The sequence below is a fragment of the Mytilus trossulus genome, chromosome 14, assembly GCF_036588685.1.
Source record: "Mytilus trossulus isolate FHL-02 chromosome 14, PNRI_Mtr1.1.1.hap1, whole genome shotgun sequence".
Taxonomy (NCBI): domain Eukaryota; kingdom Metazoa; phylum Mollusca; class Bivalvia; order Mytilida; family Mytilidae; genus Mytilus; species Mytilus trossulus.
In genome coordinates this window covers 26,158,849-26,178,780 of record NC_086386.1, presented here as the reverse complement: position 1 = coordinate 26,178,780, position 19,932 = coordinate 26,158,849, and the positions used below count along the sequence as shown (strand labels likewise).

Here is a 19,932-nt window from a genome sequence, read left to right as displayed (position 1 = left end):
AAATAACATTAGGGATTATGGGGTCCTCTTAAGGACTGGATCTTGATTTCTACCTGTAATTCACCTCTTCTTAACCAAAATATTGTTCAAAAGGTATAATTATATTTTTTAAAGACATATATATTTTTTAATAGTCTTCCAAAATTGTAAAAGTCGATATAATCTAACACAATGATGTAATTATTTATTTTATATAAAAAAAAAGATGTGCATGGTATGATAGACAATAAGACAACTCTCTACAAGAGACCAAATGACATTGAAGTTAACAATTATACATAAAAAATAAGAAGATGTGGTATGATTGCTAATGAGAAAACTATTCACAAGATACCATCTGACACAGATATTAAAAAAATATAGGTCGTCGTACGGCCTTCAACACTGAGCAAAGTCTTACGCATAGTCAGCTATAAAAGAGCCAGAGAAGCGTAAGACAAATGTTTAACAACTCAAACGGCCTAATTTATGTTCAATATAATGAACGAAAAACTTATATATTATACAGCAACGACAACCACTGAATTACAGGCTCCAATACTCCCCCTTATCTTGAGACATTGCTGCAACAGAACAATAAAAGAACTGTACAAAAACATAAATAAGCAACAAATAATCTAAGACTAAATTATCAATCACTACACATTCAGTATCTGTTACCGTACGGCTGGAAGCATTTTTTTGCTTTTTTTTTATATGATTTTGTCTATTTTTCATAGTTATGTATTATAGAATACAATGTTGCGATCTTTTGGCGCAAAAAGATATTACTATATAGATCGCGACGCGACGTGATGTACCCAATTTGTATCAGCTCCGTTTTCGTGGAAAAAGTGGACAGATATACGACTGACTCTTTCATCTACTAAGACAGCATACCATAAAAAGTGGCTTCGGCTCTTGTGATATACAGACAGAACGACTAAGTAGATACATGGTTCTTTGCACTAGAAGACAATAGCTTTCGGTGACTTTTTACATAAATAAAACTTGGCTGTTTTGCATTAGTTTAGATTTTAACATTTACATGTAACACAAACACAAAAATATATCAAGTAATAGAATTAATTTCTAAAATGAGATACAGACAGTGAACATTTCGGTTTTTCATGTTACTATTAATAAAAAAAATCTTTAAAAAAAAAAAAATCAAGATTATTTCTTGATATTTTTTTTATGAAATTTCAGTTTGATTAAGATTTCCCTTGTCTATATACGGATTTTTTTGTTGAATGACCTTTTTAATTTTGAAAATCAAATACGGATGAAAATAATTACGTAACAGTTTAGGGTTATACTCGACCAAAAATATAATGTTTGTTAATGTTTTGATAGAAAAAAAAATAACAATATCCCTTTTTACAATATTTTAGTTAAGACCTGATACAGGTGAATTACAGGTAATTATCAGGATGCCAGTCCTTTTGAGGACCCCCTAATCCCTAATGTTGTTTTAGTCTAATTATCAAATGTTGGAGAAACGTGACTATAGACTTGGTATGATTTAGGTCTTGACAATTATATAGCATACATAATGGGAAGGGACAACAATGGTTGATCCAAATCAAAAAGTAGAAAATAGCATAAGGCCATCATTGAGTCTTCATGCAATTCTGTGAGAAAATTCTATATCCATAGATGTGTATCATCTGTCCCATCACCGATAAAGGCTACAACTTCACCAATATGGATGCCACAATTAAATAATAGGACTTGTCTGTTTTGAACCTCTATATATAGTTGTCTTTGATGATTTTGGTCACTGGGTTACTGCTCATTGATCAGTTTACCCAAAATTTCCTTGTACTTAATGAATGGCAATAATTTATTTTTAATTTATTGAACCATAAAATTAATTTTTGGCTCTTCACATTGAATTATTCGTGAAGCGTTTTATGTATATTGTGAAGAGTAAAAAATTAATTTTATGGTTCATTAATTCAAAATTAAATATTACCATTCATTATAAATTAATTTCTATAAAAAAAAAGGCACAAAGAACTTTTTATATTATTAAATTAACAATAATTAACAACGTACACACATGTTGGCGTATGAAGACACAATTTCAGAGTGGGCATGTCGCCATAAAAATTGACAACATTGAAAATAAAACTATTAAAAGTAATACTCTTAACCAATCAGAAGACAGTAAATACACCTAATTTATTTATAATGTATTGGCTTCACTATGATTATTTGCAGTAATAGTTTTCATCTACCTTACAAATTTTTTTATGTTTAATTATTTTACATTTCAGATATAGTCGAGAGAATATGACTGATACAGATTTACATGAGGCATGTGGTGTGTTTGGATGTGTAGCTACAGGTACATGGCCAACACAGTTAGACGTGGCTCATACTATTTATCTTGGTTTAGTTGGCTTACAACACAGGTAAGATTAACAAAATTAATAAATATGGAGGGGTAGTAAAAAGATTTTTATGCCCCATTTATGGCCATTATGTTTTCTGGTTTGTCATGCCTGTGGGTCCACCAGTTCGTTCGTTTGTCAGTCTGTCTCGCTTGACAGGTTAAAGTTTTTGGTCAAGGTATATTTTAATGAAGTTGAGGTCCAATCAACTTGAAACTTGATCTTTCTAATTTTAATGCCAAAATTTAGATTTTGACCCAATTTTACTGTCCACTGAACATAGAAAATAATAGTGCGAGTGAGGCATCTATGTACTAGGGACACATTTTTGTTCTGCTTGTGTGTAAGGCATGGTCCATTTTGGCAGTAACATTTTTTTCTGGTCAATTTTAAATAAATGTGATTCTTTCTTATATTACCATTTAACTTTGAATATTTTTTTTATTATCATTGGGCTGCTGCCCTGTGGATAAATGTAATTTGATTATAAGGTTTAGATGGAAGGAAAACATATATATATATATAATAGATATAGGAAGATGTGGTGTGAGAGCCAATGAGACAACTCTCCATCCAAATAACAATTTAAAAATTAAACCATTATAGGTTAAAGTACGGCCTTCAACACGGAGCCTTGGCTCACACCGAACAACAAGCTATAAAGGGCCCCAAAATTACTAGTGTAAAACCATTAAAACCATTTAAATCCATTTAATATAGAGGACAAGAGAGTGCTGGTATTGTAACAAGTTTGGGTGCTGAGGATTCCAAGTTTAAAACCAAGAAAGGTATGGGACTGGTAACACATATCTATGCAGAGGAAGACATTGCTAAGCTGAAAGGCAATATAGGAATTGGTCATACTAGGTATTCCACACAGGGAGAGTCTGAGATACAGAATATACAGCCATTTGTTGTAGAAACAGAACATGGTCTGATAGCTGTAGCACATAATGGGGAACTGGTAAATGCTAAATCATTGAAGAAGAAGGTAAATGAAGCTTTATAATATCATATCATTCTATTAAAAGATTTATAATAGCAATTTTTCAAAGTAAATGAAGTACAAAAAATCCACATTGAAAAAAGGAAAATGGAATATTGCCAATAAATTTGCAATCAAACATGTTCACCTCAACCTTAACCATACAACAAAGGTTGAGCTGTACACTGGCACTATGACAGCTTGTTCATTTAGTATTGAAACCAAAAGGTGTGGGTTTTTTCAGGTTTTTTTTTATAAAGTTTGTCAATTTGTATTGTTGAAAAGAATTGAGACCAAAGATATCTAAGGGACATTTAAAATTATTACCAAGTCTGAGATAAAATTAAATATCAAGAAGATGCAAGTGTACCAAGGTGATAATAAAAAATTGTATGTCAAAGAAAAACAGACAACACTTTGGCAAAAAAGAAAAACAGACAACACTTTGGTCAAAAAGAAAAAACAGACAACACTGTGGCCAAAAAGGAAAAATGGACAACACTTTGGCCAAAAAGAAAAAGAAAAAAACCACTTTGGCCAAAAAGAAAAACAGACAACACTTTGACCAAAAAGAAAAACCAGGAAAAGACAATCAATAGTCTATAAACAATACAAAGAACACTACAGAGAGAACAACACTTACCTCACTATGAACTGGAGCTTATCTCAGGTTCTGGTTTCTTAGGAACCAGATCCTGACTCCCTGCAAAAAGTTATGTATTTTATGTATTTTATTTACTACTAGTACAAGAAAAACCAGTATTCATAATAATAATAACAGACAAATGACTTCTTTTCAGTTGTTGCGACATGGTGTTGGTTTATCCACAGGATCAGACAGTGAGCTAATCACACAGTTATTGACACATTTACCTGAGTGTGGAGAACCACAAGGTCTTGTCAACTGGGTTGGCAGGTAGGAACCATTTAAATTTCTCAGACAATGACAGAGGCATCAAGAGTTTCAATAGTTGCATTATCTCAGGGATATTTTAGAATCAACAGTTTTTATACGCCTGTCGTCTTTCAGATGGGACATATTATGGTATACCGTTGTCCATCCGTCCGTCTGTCCTTCCATCGTCCACACTTCGGACAATAACCCAAAAACACTTTCACCAATTTCCATGAAACTTAAGTGAATTGTTTATATCTATTGAAGTAAGCTCCCTTTCATATTTTTTAATTTCAGATTTTAAGTTTTGGATTTATGGGGTTTTATTCATAAAAAAGGGGGGATTTTCAACTCTTTGGACAATAACTCAAAAAGGCTTTCACCAATGTCCATGAAACTTTGGTGTATTGTTTATATCTATTGATGTAAGCTCCCTTTCAATTTTTATAAATTTCAGATTTTAAGTTTTGGATTTATGGGGCTTTATTCATAAAAAAAGGGGGATTTTTAACACTTCGGATAATAACTCAAAAAGGCTTTCACCAATGTCCATGAAACTTTGGTGAATTGTTTATATCTATTGATGTAAGCTCCCTTTCTATTTTCGTAAATTTCAGATTTTACATTTCCGTGTTAAAAAAGGGGTGATTTTCCAATTTTGGGACAATACATTTAAAGCTTAAAAGACAAGTTAAAAGAGCAACAGGCGTATCATGCGCTAAAGCGCAGCCCTTTATTTTAATTCAAGCTCCCATTTGTTAGTTATCCACATATAACAATACAAGTAAAAATTCAGCAAAACATGAATAACTGCTTTTATATTTGATTTGTCCTAAAACCATCTTTTTGTTAACTAAAATTTTGAATTATCTGCCCTTATGTTCCAAAATAGATTTTGAAATAGAAATATCACCATTCCAAAGGAAGTGTGAGCTTTAATCATCACTTGGTGTCCTTCTAGTGAACCAATTCCTACCAAACTTAATCTGAATGATACTCAAGGTATCTGGAATAACGTTGTGTTTTATTTTCTGTTTCATCAAATAACATGGCCACCATGGCTAAAAATAGAACGTATGGATAATATGCAGTTTTTGGCTTATATCTCAAAAATCAAAAGCATACAGAGCAAATCTGACATGGGATAAAAGTGTTCATAAGGTGAAGTTCTGTCAACATTATTATTTTCGGATGAACTAAATAACCCATTGTAGGGTTGCTGCAACTTTATTGGTAATTTTAAGGAAATTATGCAGTTTTTGGTTATTATCTTGAATATTATTAATGATATAGATAAATTGTAAACAGCAAAAATGTTCTGCAAAGTAAGATCTACAAATAAGTTTAATATGACCAAAATTGTCAATTGCCCTCCTGAGGAGTCATTGCCCTTTAAAGACATTTTTATGCCCCATTTATGGGCATTATGTTTTCTGGTTTGTGCCTCCGTTTGTCCTTCTGTCCATCCATCCATCCGTTCGTCCCTCTGTCTGTCCTGCTTCAGGTTAAAGTTTTGGTTAAAGTTTTTGGTCAAGGTAGTTTTTGATGAAGTTGAAGAAGTACACATGTTCCCTATGAACATAGAAAATGACAGTGTGAATGGGGCATCTGTGTATTGGGGACACATACTTGTTTGACAATATAATCATCTAGTTTGCTTACTTAAAAAATCTTCTCCTTTGAAACTGCTGAATCAATTTCATTCAAACTTTATAGGCTGAATGAGTTTCAGAGTATCTAGTATAAAGTTTGAATTCTATTTCCTTGTACGTCAAGACACATAGCCACAAGGGCTTAAATGGAACATTAGGTAAAATGCATTTTTTTGCTTTTGAAGAAAATATGACAGATACAAAGAACATTTAAATGCAATATTTAAACCACTTATTAATATATATATATCATGTATATTGAAAAGCAAAAAATAATCATTGATGAAAGATTTATGCAAAATATTCTAGGTGAGGGATTCAGGCTCTTGAGAGCCTCTTATTTCAGAACAATTGCAGTTTTTGACACAACTAATCCTACTGAATATTAACTGGAAAAGAAAAATCCATCTTGTTTGTTTTGTTTCAAACCATTAAGAATTCATCAGTATACTTTTCATTATCCTAATTATATAAAAAAAGAAGATGTGGTATGATTGCGTATGAGACAACTATCCACAAAAGACCAAAATGACACAAATACTAACAACTATAGGTCACTGTACGGCCTTCAACAATGAGCAAACCCATACCGCATAGTCGGCTATAAAAGGCCCCGATAAGACAATGTAAAACAATTCAAACGAGAAAACTAACAGCCTTATTTATGTAAAAAAAAAAAAATGTGTAACACATAAACAAACGACAAAATACCTACACAAAATTTTTAATTTTAGAATTAAAAGAATCATGGCAGAAACTCTGACATCATACTCCTTAGTAATCATGCATCATGACAAGATCTATGCTCTGAGAGATCCCTTTGGAAACCGTCCACTGTGTATAGGTAAACTGTATCCTGCAGCAGCATTCTCTGGGAAGAAAGTTATATCAGATGATGATGTTGATGGATGGGTGGTGTCCTCAGAATCATGTAATTTCAACAGTATGGGGGCTAGATATTACAGAGAAGTTTTACCTGGTAAGTACTTATTATCAGGTTTTCTGAATATTGTTACCATTAAATGTCTGCTACAAGTCATAATAGGATACCATTTGTTTAGTAAACGTGGCATAAAATTGAGACAATATATGAACATTTTTTTTTTTAGTATTTTACCAATACATAGAATTAGATTTTGGCAGTTAACATCAGGCAACACAGTGGTGTGCTGAACACTTTGCACTTTTTTAATAAACATACCAGAAAAGGTTATTGGAAGGGGTATGATGGTCTAATTTTGTCTATCTGTAACATATTATTGTTGCATTTTTCACCTCAACAAAAAAACATTCCTTTGTCTACAACAAATTTTAATGTAGTTTGCAATACTAAATTTTTTTATAACATATTTTTTGTTCATTTGCTACTCTTTGTACATCATGAGCTTGGGTATACTAAGTTAGCAGTGTGCTCACACTGAATCTTTTTTAGTTAAGGTAGCACTACAGTCAGAATTTTCTGACTCCAATCAACAGTCTTTAAAGATTAATTTCTTTAAAACTACTCAATGGATTTTTAAAATCTTTAACTCATTTTAAAGCTGAATTATAACTCTTTCTTAATCTATTTAAAAATTTATTTTTGGTTTGATAAATCTCAAAATATAACTCATTAATTACCCAAAAAGTGGTCTTCCAACTTGGATGAAAATGGCACATTCATGTCAAATGGTGGTAAAAATTTGTTTTCATCCCTTTAATCAACCATATAAAATCAACAAAACCGTGTCTTAGATTTTTGATATATGCCTCCAGTAAGAAGATATGTTGATTTAACTGCTGGGTTCCAAACCTCATTTCACCTTTCATCTTTGGAGACCTATAAATTTATTTAGAAGCATATTATCCAAAAACTGGGACACGGTATTGAAGAAAATACACCCTTTAATCATATATATCAATGTCAAGCCAAAGGGGGTACCCATAAAGTTTCTATTTTCATTTTTTCATTACAATTCTCATGAAAAATTGTTCTGAGAAATGACCTAAAAACTGAATTTCCCACTTAGAACCTCTATAAAGTCAATATAAATACAAAAATTCCACTTGGAACACCCCAGGAGTGTTCTGATACCATTACTATATCAATAGAACCACACACTTTGTGTCTTTGATGCTCTAATGCTGTAAATTTTAAATTATATGTGAACTGTCCAACACTAACTTGGCATTTGGCGGGAGTTTGACGTCACAGATTTGACCAACATCTATAATGTAGTGATTTTAAAATATAGACAAAGCTCCGCCTCTTTCCAGACAGTCTAAGATAAGAGAATAACATGATTGACCAGCTGCATATAATCAATGTTTAACATCATTATTCTCCATATATAAAGAATAATTTTCATTTTAATTTAAAAAAAAGAAATAAATTATGTCTGAAATAAGGTAGAACATTAAAAATATGCATAAAAAACATGTTCATAAAAAGATCAAGAGTTAGACCATCCTCATCTTGAAAATACACTTTTCCTCAGATTTTTTTTAATTTAATGGAACCGAAAAATTACACATAAACTGAAAATTAGTTTAAATGCATAAAACTGTATTCAAATGAAGAAGACCAAGGAAATAAATTTATAAGTACGGATCATCGAGAAAATTTATCACCACACAAATAGTCCAGTACTTAGTACTCCTTTCCGAAAAGATAGAGAAAATTTCTGGATAAGGGAACTAGGTACTGCAATGCCATATGGGTGCAATGATAATGTCAAAGGAGTAGGAAATTTGTCAAGTCCAGCCTGCAGTGATGTTAATGTAATGAGTTTATTTAATACTACCTTACAAAACCAACGTAGTCATGGACAAAAACGTTACCATCGACCTAATGTAAAAAAGTCTTCCAAATCTAGATCGGCCTCTGGAAGCTTTGATGACCTTCTTTCTCATCTGCATCATCCGTTAGGGTTACATTACATTAGAACTATTCTTTTTTCACTGCCGGTTAATTTTCTAAAATGTTTGAGAGATTATGCACTTGACAAAGGAGGTACTAATACATTTTCTCCAATATACAGACTTGTCAGTATAATTTGTGATGTAGCTCTTTTCCGTCTCTTTAAACCAGTAAGATCGGAACCTTTACATGAGGAAAAGAGAAAATTCCTTCCTGTTCACTTTAACAATAGAGGAATTGATGCAATCAACATCAGCAACGTTCTACATAACAAGGAGGTAACATCTAAAATTCCTATTTATTTTCAAAATCAGTCTGTTCCTATTGTATCCTACAGTTACACCAAAACCATTGCACCCAAAATATTTAACTATAAACAAGCATTACATGACCTTGATTTAGAACAATACCTAAAAAAACCTCTGACATGTGATTGTTCCAACTCGCCTTACAATTACAGCCCCTCTGGCCATGTTATTACTGGGGATCTAAACATAATTCAACATGATAATCTCCGAAAGGTGATTTCTCGTGGTCCTAAGTTTAGAGAACCCCAACACATCAATTGGAACCATAACTTCAAAATAATTATGGATTCCATTGAGAACTACGCCAGAGCATGGGCTAAGCGAGAAGAAGTTCAACTGGACACTTTGTCAGAATGGGTCAAAACAATCAGGTCTCTGATAAAACGTCGCATTCATAAGTTGATAAACTGTGTGAATGATCGACCTAAGTCCATTTTCAGTGACAAAGAGGCTGTGAAATGTCTATCATCTCTTCAAGATAAGTATGTTGTTGTTCCTGCAAACAAAGCTTCAAATAATATTGTCTTTGTATGTAAATGGTATTACTACGAGTGTCTTATAAAAGAATTAGGAATAAATGAACACTCAGGTAATCCCACATACAAAAACATATCATTTGACAAGGATGAGATTTTGGCGAATCATAAGTCCTTCATGGCTTCTATGAACATTGCATTGAACGACAAATCGGAGGACTTACCTTGTTTGTATTGGATACCTAAACTTCACAAAATTCTGTACAAACAACGGTACATTGCCGGCTCATCTGCTTGTTCTACTAAAGAATTGTCCATTAGACTGACTAAAATTCTGTCCGCAGTTAAAGAGGGTCTTCAGATATACTGTGAAACTGTTTACTCTCGTAGTGGTATTAACCATATGTGGATTCTGAAAAACTCTAAAGAAGTTCTTGATAATTTTAAATCTCGGTCTTTTTCTGAAATTAGTTCTATTAAAACTTTTGATTTTTCAACCTTGTATACAACCATTCCCCATGTGAAATTGAAAAACCGTCTAAAAGAAATAATCCACAATGCTTTTCATCATAAAAATGGTAGCATACGCTATAAATTTATCACTTTGGGATACCATAAGGCATATTTTGTTAATAAGGAACAAAAGGGTAAAACATACTACACAGAGGAACAAGTGATCAGTATGCTGGAGTTTCTTATTGACAACATATTTGTTGAATTTGGAGGTAGACTTTTTCAACAAATTGTCGGCATTCCTATGGGAACGAACTGTGCGCCTCTCCTTGCTGACCTCTTCTTATTTTCATATGAATCGGAGTACCTTCAGACACTTGTCAAAAACAAGAAGATCAAAGAAGCCAGGTTATTTAATTTCACTTTCAGATATATTGATGATGTTCTTTCCATTAACAATCCGAACTTTTCTGATTGGATTCCATTAATATACCCACCAGAACTAGAAATTAAAGAGACCACAGACACGGCTTCCTCCGCCTCATTTTTAGACTTATACCTCGAATTTGACATACACAGTCATCTCAGTACCAGAATCTATGACAAACGAGACGATTTTAATTTTGAAATTATCAATTTCCCCCACCTTAGTAGTAATATACCAACTTCACCTGCATATGGAATATACATTTCCCAACTTATTAGGTATTCAAGAGCTTGCAGCTCCTATTCAGACTTTGTAAAACGTCACCAGTGTCTGAGCAGAAAGTTGATGAACCAGGGGTATGTCAAAGAACGTCTCGTCCTTTTTCTAAAAAAGTTCATCGGAAGATACCCAGAACTTGTTGATAAATATTCCGTATCAACTTCACAAATAATACAAGATGGTCTTGAAGGATAGATTTTGCGTACTGACGTTTGTTATCATCTTAATTACGTATTATAGATTTCTTTTATAAGTCTTTTTTAGATAATCATTTGAAGTGACTCAGTGGTTATGTAAAACCACATACTTTGAACGGCAAAATTATTTCATTGATCGATATTACTTTTACTTAAGGATCTTGAATACTATGAATGACAAAACTATTTTATTCAATAATACTACTTTTTCTGTTTAGTCTGTTTTTCATGATATACATTTGACGTGAAACTGTACTTATGTATCCCGTCATACTTTGAACCACACCATTATTTTATTTATTATTATTACTTTTACTGTTAAGTCTGGTTTTTGTTATATCTACTTTACGTGAGTCTGTATTTATGTATGCCGACATACGACAAAATTATTTTGTATGTCTACCTGTGCGAATTTCAAACGCGATATTTTACACCAGTAATGAAAACCTTCTATCATTTATGGGTAGACTTTACATAGATAAATTCAGCCGTATTTGACGTGAAACTGTTCTTATGTATCCCGTCATACTTTGAACCACACCATTATTTTATTTATTATTTTTACTTTTACTGTTAAGTCTGTTTTTGTTATATCAACTTTACGTAAGTCTTCATTTATGTATGCCGTCATACGACAAAATTATTTTTATGTCTACCTGTGCGATTTTCAAACGCGCATTTTTAAACCAGTAATGAAACCTTCTATCATTATGGGTAGACTTTACATAGATAAATTCAGCCGTATAAGAAAAGCAAAATGAGAATGTTAAATTAATGTATGCCTTTTTGTGCTTCTTTGTTACATTTGTTGTTTATGTAGAGATATTAAGATGATAACACAATATTGACTGTTGTACCCCTATTTTTGACATTTTTACTCTTTGAGTATGTTTGTTTTGTTCATGCATCGTTGACAATTTAATGGAATTTGATGCGACTGTCATATAAGTGAGAGGTTTAGCTAGCTATAAAACCAGGTTCAATCCACCATTTTCTACATTAGAAAATGCCTGTACCAAGTCAGGAATATGACAGTTGTTACCCATTCGTTTGATGTGTTTGGACTTTTGATTTTGCCTTTTGATTTTTGATTTTCCTTTTTGATTTTTCCTCGGAGTTCGGTATTTTTGTGTTTTTACTTTTTATAAAGGCAGTCAAAGGCTTTTAATACTTTCCATAGTATTTTTTTTCATTTTTGGTAGTTTTTGTTCCCTTTAGATTTTTTTCTTTTCTCTGTTCACTTCCCTGTTATATAAGTTTTTTTTGTTGCAGAACAATGAGATAAGACTACAATATTTATCTTATGGTCAGAGATTAACAGCTGGACACTGGCATCAACAGATGATTGACATATTAGCCCCTCCCAAATGCCTATATATTTAGATTAATTACCATGTGCTTTTATTTACATAAGTCAATTATCAATTTACTCCCTGTTGCAATATGATAATGACTTTGGAATTTTTACAAACTATGCAGAATAGTACCTACTTCAAAATTATGTGATAAAAAAAAATATCTTCAAAAAATCATTGTTAGACTGTAGTGCTACCTTAAAGCCAAAATGTATTTTGTATTGTAGGAGAAGTGATAGAATTAAGTAAAGATGGTGTTAAGTCAGTGTATATAGCTCCCAGACCAAACAAGGCACCACCTGCATTCTGTATATTTGAGTATGTTTACTTTGCTAGAACTGACAGTACATTTGAAGGTTTGTTTTATTACTACTTATGAATCCAATTTTTAAGAGTCAGAAATGAAATCTTTTATAAAAGAGAATATTTGATACATTACACTCTGCATTCTTGTGTCAGAGATACATGTTTTTGGTCAAGGTAGTTTTGAAAAATTGAAGTTCAATCAACTTAAAACTTAGTACACATGTTCCTTATGATATGATCTTTCTAATTTGATAATTAGAAAGATTAAAGATTAAACCAAGAGTTCCAAATGGTGAAGTTGAAATCATCCCTTCGTAAATTTTACGGACGCCATCACGAGGTGGTTGACCGTTATGGAATAACCGTTTCACAAATGATATTGGATATGTTCCTTACGTCGTAACTACAATCCCCTTCCCTTTCATGAATTTGACCTACTGAATTAGACTATTTACCGGATTTGTAATCACATAAGCAACACGACCGGTGCCGCATGTGGAGCAGGATCTGCTTACCCTTCCGGAGCACCTGAGATCACCCCTAGTTTTTGGTGGGGTTCGTGTTGTTTATTCTTTAGTTTTCTATGTTGTGTCATGTGTACTATTGTTTTTCTGTTTGTCTTTTTCATTTTTAGCCATGGCGTTGTCAGTTTGTTTTAGATTTACAAGTTTGACTGTCCCTTTGGTATCTTTCGTCCCTCTTTTGATAACAAATTAGAGTTTTTACCCCATTTTCACGGTCCCCTGAGCATAGAAAATGATATTGCGGATGGGGCATCCATGTACTTGGACACATTCTTGTTTTTTATGCCCCACCTACAATAGTAGAGGGGCATTATGTTTTCTGGTCTGTGCCTCTGTTTGTCTCTCCGTTCGTCCTTTCACCCCATTTCAGGTTAAAGTTTTTGGTCAAGGTAGTTTTGGATGAAGCTGAAGTCCAATCAACTTGAAACTTAGTACACATGTTCCGTATGATTTGATCTTTCTAATTTAAATGCCAAATTAGACTTTTGGCCCCAATTTCACGGTCCACTGATTCACTGAACATAGAAAACGAAAGTGGGAGTTTCAGGCTAAAGTTTTTGGTCAAGGTAGTTTTTGATGAAGCTGAAGTCCAATCAACTTGAAAATTAGTACACATGTTCCTTATGATATGATCTTTCTAATTTTAATGCCAAATTAGAATTCTGACCCCAATTTCAGGGTCCACTGAACATAGAAAACGAAAGTGGGAGTTTCAGGCTAAAGTTTTTGGTCAAGGTAGTTTTTGATGAAGCTGAAGTCCAATCAACTTGAAACTTAGTACACATGTTCCTTATGATATGATCTTTCTAATTTTAATGCCAAATTAGAATTCTGACCCCAATTTCAGGGTCCACTGAAAATAGAAAATGATAGTGTGAGTGGGGCAGCTGTGTACTGGGGACACATTCTTGTTTTCATTTAGTATTTTATAAATTATATAGATCAGCTTTCTAATGAACTATATGCTTGATTTATTTTACCCATTTCATGCAATTGTGTGTCATTAATTTTAATTGAATTAGTTTTAGATGAATATTTCTTCAATGTACAAAACATTTTCCTCTTACAGGTCAGATGGTATATACTGTTCGACAGAGATGTGGTAGACAGCTGGCAGAAGAGGCTCCCGTCAATGTTGATATTGTCAGTACAGTACCAGAATCTGCTACTCCGGCTGCACTGGCTTATGCAGAAAAGGTTAGAATTTCTAACTAATTGTAAATGTATGAAAAATTATAATTATTAGATGAGAAAAAATTGCTTGGAAATGTAAAGAAGAGGTAAAATATGTTCTGAATGAAAACAGATGTGATAAAACAAATTAAATCCCTACAAAAGCATTTTTTTCCCTAAGATACTCTGAACAACTTTAATATGCCATATAAATTATACCTTTCTAAATTATGTCAAGGCAATGGTTTTCTTTTCAGAGTTTGTTTCACATTTTGTCATGGTGGGGTCTTTAATAGATGACAGTATGGGTTTTGACCATTGTTAAAGACTCTTCAGTGACCTATCATTGGCAATCATTCCACATCTTCTTAGATCTATATTCAATCATACTCAGTGGCAGATCCAGGGGGAGGGTTCAGGGGGTTGGAACCCTCCCTTTATTTTGGCAGATCAATGCATTTGAATGGGGACATATGGTTGGAACCCCCCCCCTTTTTTTTAATCCTGGGTTAGGGACCCCTTTATTCTGGGTTGGGAACCCCTCCCCCTTTTACTTATCTATAAAGATCAAATATTCATGGAAATCTAGTGTAGATTCATTTGTTTTTTTGGATTAACAAATTCCTTGGATCTAAGATGACAAGGATTTGCCCATGTGTGAACACATGCCTTATGAAAATGTATATTTTGTTAAACATTAAGATTTGTGGTTTACTTTTACCAACAAAATTTAAAAAAATTGTTACTCCTTGAATAATAATTAATCAACAGTTTTCTGAATCCAAGAATTCAGGGTTTAGAGCTAAAAAAAAAATTATATTTAATTTCAGCTTGGAATACCATATGGTGAAGTTTTCTGTAAAAACAGATACATAGGAAGAACATTCATACAGCCAAATATGAGACAGAGGAAGCTGGGTGTAGCTAAAAAGTTTGGTGTACTGACAGAAAATTTCCGTGGAAAAAGAGTTGTACTAATAGATGATTCCATTGTTAGAGGTGTTACCATGGTACCAATTGTCAAACTACTCCGAGCTGAAGGAGCTGCAGAGGTGAATTTAGGAATCTTATATATGTTAAAATATGTGTGTGTGTTTGTGCAGATTGAGATTTTATTATGGAATTCTTTTAAATTTGACAAACTGAGCAAGTTGTGACCCTTGGATGTGGACATTTTTTATAAAAAATATCTTATTCTTTGTTGTAGATACTCTTTACAGATGTTGAGCATATATTTTGTATAATATATGGTAATGGCGATTTTCTTATCCCAGGCATAGATTACCTTAGCCGCATTTGGCACAACTTTTTGGTATTTCGGATCATAATGCTCTTCAACTTTGTACTTGCTCGGCTTTATAAATATTTGATATGAGCGTCACTGATGAGTCTTATGAAGATGAAATGCGCCTCTGGCTTACTCAATTATAATCCTGGTACCTTTGATAACTATTGATTCAATTACTTTTGTGTGTACCAATTTTTGTGGATGAAGATAACTTTTATTTTTGAGGATACTTGTTTAATAGTTTTTGCAAGAGTTTGCATAACAGCCTATCAAACATTAAATACTTAAGTGAACATTCAAAATTTGGCTTGATTTATACCACCTCAGGATGCTGGATTGAAGACCCATTTTGTGGCTTTGGGCCGTGTCTGTTCTTTGGTCTTGTTGTTGCCTCTTTGACCCCTTCCCTGTTTCCATTCTTTATTCTATGAAATCTTAATAATTAATACTCATCAAATGATAATGAGTCTACAGTGTTATAGGTTTTAAATGCATTATGTTGACTTTCTTTTGGTTTGATTATAACACTTGGACTTGGAATTTTAGGATAGGGAAGTTTAATATTTTAAATAGTAATTAATACCATATAATGTTATATGTTTGCTTTTTAGAAGCATCAATGACCTGCTGTATATGAGGAACCATTGCCCATTAATTTATTACCAGTTCATTTTTTTTCCATCTCATACATAGAAATAATTATATATTTCTTAATAATTCCTATATTTTCAGATTCATATAAGAATTGCATCACCACCAATCAAGTATCCCTGTTACATGGGCATTAATATCCCAACATTTCAAGAACTTGTAGCTAATGTTGTTCCTCTGAAAGATATGCCAGCACATTTTGGTAGGTAGAACTTGAGATTTTCTCATACTTCATTTTTATTTGAAATATAAAATTGAAAATGGAAATATGCATTATTCTTAAGTTTTGAGAATGGAAAAATACAATATTTTAAAGTTTTTTCCATTAAAAAAAAGGCAATAAATGATAAAGGCAATATGGTTTTATTTAGTACACACTGGTGACATACATTTTACTATTCCATTGAAAGCAATTTGATTATGAACAGAATCTGACGACTTAATTTAATGTATCATATCATGAAAAATTGGAACCCTCATTGGGGAATTTTTTTAACTCCATTGTTACAGGCAATACTTGAAATATGTACTTGGGTAAATGTCAAACAGGCACATTTCCAACTCAGATCTTTATAACCATGATTTTATAATTTTTTTCATGAATTATCTCCCTTTGATGCACAATAGATTCTCCTTTATCATTATAATTATGATAGATATCTTCTTTATTACAGGTGCAGACAGTTTACAGTATTTATCGGTGGATGGATTGAAGAAAGCAGTGACAGAAGGGATAAAGAATCCTAATGGTTCAACGGGGCATTGTGTAGCATGTTTAACAGGGGAATATCCTGTCAAGTGTGATGACTGGTAGATGTTATTCAACTAGCATTGTAATTAAATTATGTTGATGGTTATGCTTACATTATTAGGGTTCCTGTCAATATGTTATTTTGGGGGAATGTCTCTAGGAAAACATATGTAAGATAAAGATAGTTCTAAAATTTTCCAATCTCAAAAGATAAAATAAATATTTTTATTAAGGTATAAACAATGTTGCATGTCTACAGAGAGAGAGAATGGCAAGTATTTACAAATTGAAAGATGATTAAAGTTTCCTTTGTTATTAATAGAAATGAAATGAAATTACTTAAAAAAAGTCTAAGTTTCGTGAAAGATTGTTTGATATGTTTACTATATCTATAAGGGTAGGGTTGGATCCAGCCATTTAAAAAAAAGGGGGGGTGTCCCAACCCAGAGTAAAGGGGGAGAGAGGGTCCAAGTATATGCTCCCATTCAAATGCATTGATTGTCCAAAAACAAGGTTGAACCCCTGGACCCCCCTCCCCCTGGATCCGCCACTGAAGGGTTGCTACTCACAATTTCATACATCACACCCATGATTTGCAATTTGCTATGTTGTTTATAATAAGTGCTGCGTGAAACACTATTTATGTTACATGATCTTATTGGTAAAATGACAATTATGCCAAGTTAACAAACACCAATTTTATCACGGTAGCAATGTTTGATGGATCTTTAGAATAAATGCATCTTCCTGAACCCATTGAAAAGTTTTTTCTTGGTGTTTTGTATTTGTAATGATTTTTTCATCCTGCATGTGCCTCAATTGAATTGTAACGAGAGTTTGTAAATAATGTATCATAGTAATTTTGAGTTGTTTAGTTTACCATAAGTTTACACCACTAAGTGCTATATACATATTTCATATTTTTTTTATTTTGTAATTGTTTTTATGAAAATGATATTGATGTATATATTATGAAGAATATAGATATGGTTTGAACATATATGTTATGAATATGTGACTGTCACAACTGTGAACACAAGTATCATTATTTGTGCGATGCCAAATTTTCCAACAAGGGGACGCAGCAACTATTTGTCTCAAATGTGGTTAGACATGTTAAAGTTGAACATAGAACAGTAATTTCAGAAAAAATGAAAATAACTGTATGTTTACATTCCTAGAATTTCCATAGGGGGTAAGGAAAATATAAAAAAAATCTTATCTTTCCCCAGTTTTAACACAGAATTTGATTAAGATACACATGTATTACATTTGCCTAAAACATAAAATGATACTTGATAAATCTTTGGCATAATATGAAATACATGGTGACTGAAATATTTGTATACTACCGCAAAATTTTGTAAGGGTTCAAATAATGCTATGATGTTGTTGTCTGTGTTGTCCAAAGATACATTTGTTTTTTGGTCAATAACTTAAATTAAAGTGAATGGATCTCTAAGAAGGTTCAAACCACAAAAGGAAGGTTGGGATTGTATTAGGGAATGATGGTCTCAACCATTTAGGAATAAGGGGCCCTAAAGGGGTCTGCGTCCGTTCGTCTGTCCTTCCGTCCATCGTTTAGGTTAAAGTTTTTGGTCAAGGTAGTTTTTGATGAAGTTAAATCCAATCAACTTGAAACTTAGTACACACGTGCTCTATGATATGATCTTTCTAATTTAATGCCAAATTAGAGTTTTTATCCCAATTTCCTGGATCACTATACAAAGAAAATGATAGTGTGAGTGAGGCATCCGTGTACTATGGACACATTCTTGTTTGAATCTCAATTTAATCATCGTTGTTTTTGCAAAATGTCAATGAATTATATCATTGTCTTTGTTGAATCTCAATTTAGTTTAGTTATATTTGTCTAGATCTCAATTTTACTGCATAGAATTAACTGAATGTCAATGTAATGGCATTATATTTACTAGATCTCAATTTGATGCATAATATTTACATGATCTGAATTTCATATGTCATTATATATTAGCTGAATCTCAATTTGCTATGTTTTTTTTTTTATATTTTACAAATATCACTTATACATATTTTGTCATTTAAGAATATCAGTTCTCATTAGAATTAACATGTATAACATTTGTTAGAATGATATCCATGTGTGAATATATGCCATTGTTTGTTGGATATCTTATTTTCTCACTTTGCATAACACAATATTAAATATTATAATACTGTAGGGAAATATTCCCTTTATTTATGCAATTTGATTGGCTACCCTGACAGGGAATTTGGTATAATATTCTAATTTGAACAAAAAAGAAGATATCTACTGTATTTATGTTGAAAGCAGGGTGCTCCATTATAAGATATTTGTTATTTTTACCTCACAGTTACATCACTGAATTATAAATGTCTCATACTAGAGGGGATACATTTACGATTTACCCTTATGTGAAATTCATTGGAAAATTCAGGATATTATCTTCATATAGTATAACATCACTTGTGCCTTGAAAAGATTATTGCCTAGAACCATGTTAACTTCATCTAACACATTCATGAAAACAATTTTTTGCAATAAGTTTATTTATTTTTTATATGTTGAAAATGTGCCATTTTGAAATCCCTCCATTGCATGAAATTCTGATAGTGTGTTGAAATGTACAGATGGGTGAAGAAAATTTGGTTGTGTTAGAATAAACAATCTCTGACAGCCTGAAATAAATTATACAATAAAATTCAAAATGAAAATGGGGAATGTGTCAAAGAGACAACAACCTGACCATAGAACAGACAACAGCAGAAGGTCACGAATAGGTCTTCAATGCAGCAGGAAATATACAAATCTACTTGTGACCATGAATTGATAATGGGAACAGCCATATTTTAAGTTTTATCCAAATTTATGTTTACATATTTTTACTGTTTTACAATTTTGTTTATTTTTATACCAAATAAATTTGACAAG

The 19,932-nt window shown here is 32.4% G+C and overlaps 1 protein-coding gene across 1 annotated transcript in view; it reads left to right on the top strand.

Annotated features, from left to right (window-relative positions):
- The window catches only part of LOC134696998 (amidophosphoribosyltransferase-like), a 21,727-nt gene extending 1,795 nt beyond the window's left edge, over positions 1–19,932 (top strand). The window contains exons 2-10 of the mRNA XM_063558995.1: positions 2,262–2,399; positions 3,099–3,369; positions 4,164–4,279; positions 6,645–6,889; positions 12,532–12,660; positions 14,204–14,331; positions 15,138–15,359; positions 16,328–16,448; positions 16,921–19,932. Of these exons, the coding sequence (XP_063415065.1) occupies positions 2,278–2,399; positions 3,099–3,369; positions 4,164–4,279; positions 6,645–6,889; positions 12,532–12,660; positions 14,204–14,331; positions 15,138–15,359; positions 16,328–16,448; positions 16,921–17,060 (1,494 nt within the window). The 5' untranslated portion in view covers positions 2,262–2,277 and the 3' untranslated portion in view covers positions 17,061–19,932. The remainder of the gene's footprint in view (positions 1–2,261; positions 2,400–3,098; positions 3,370–4,163; positions 4,280–6,644; positions 6,890–12,531; positions 12,661–14,203; positions 14,332–15,137; positions 15,360–16,327; positions 16,449–16,920) is intronic.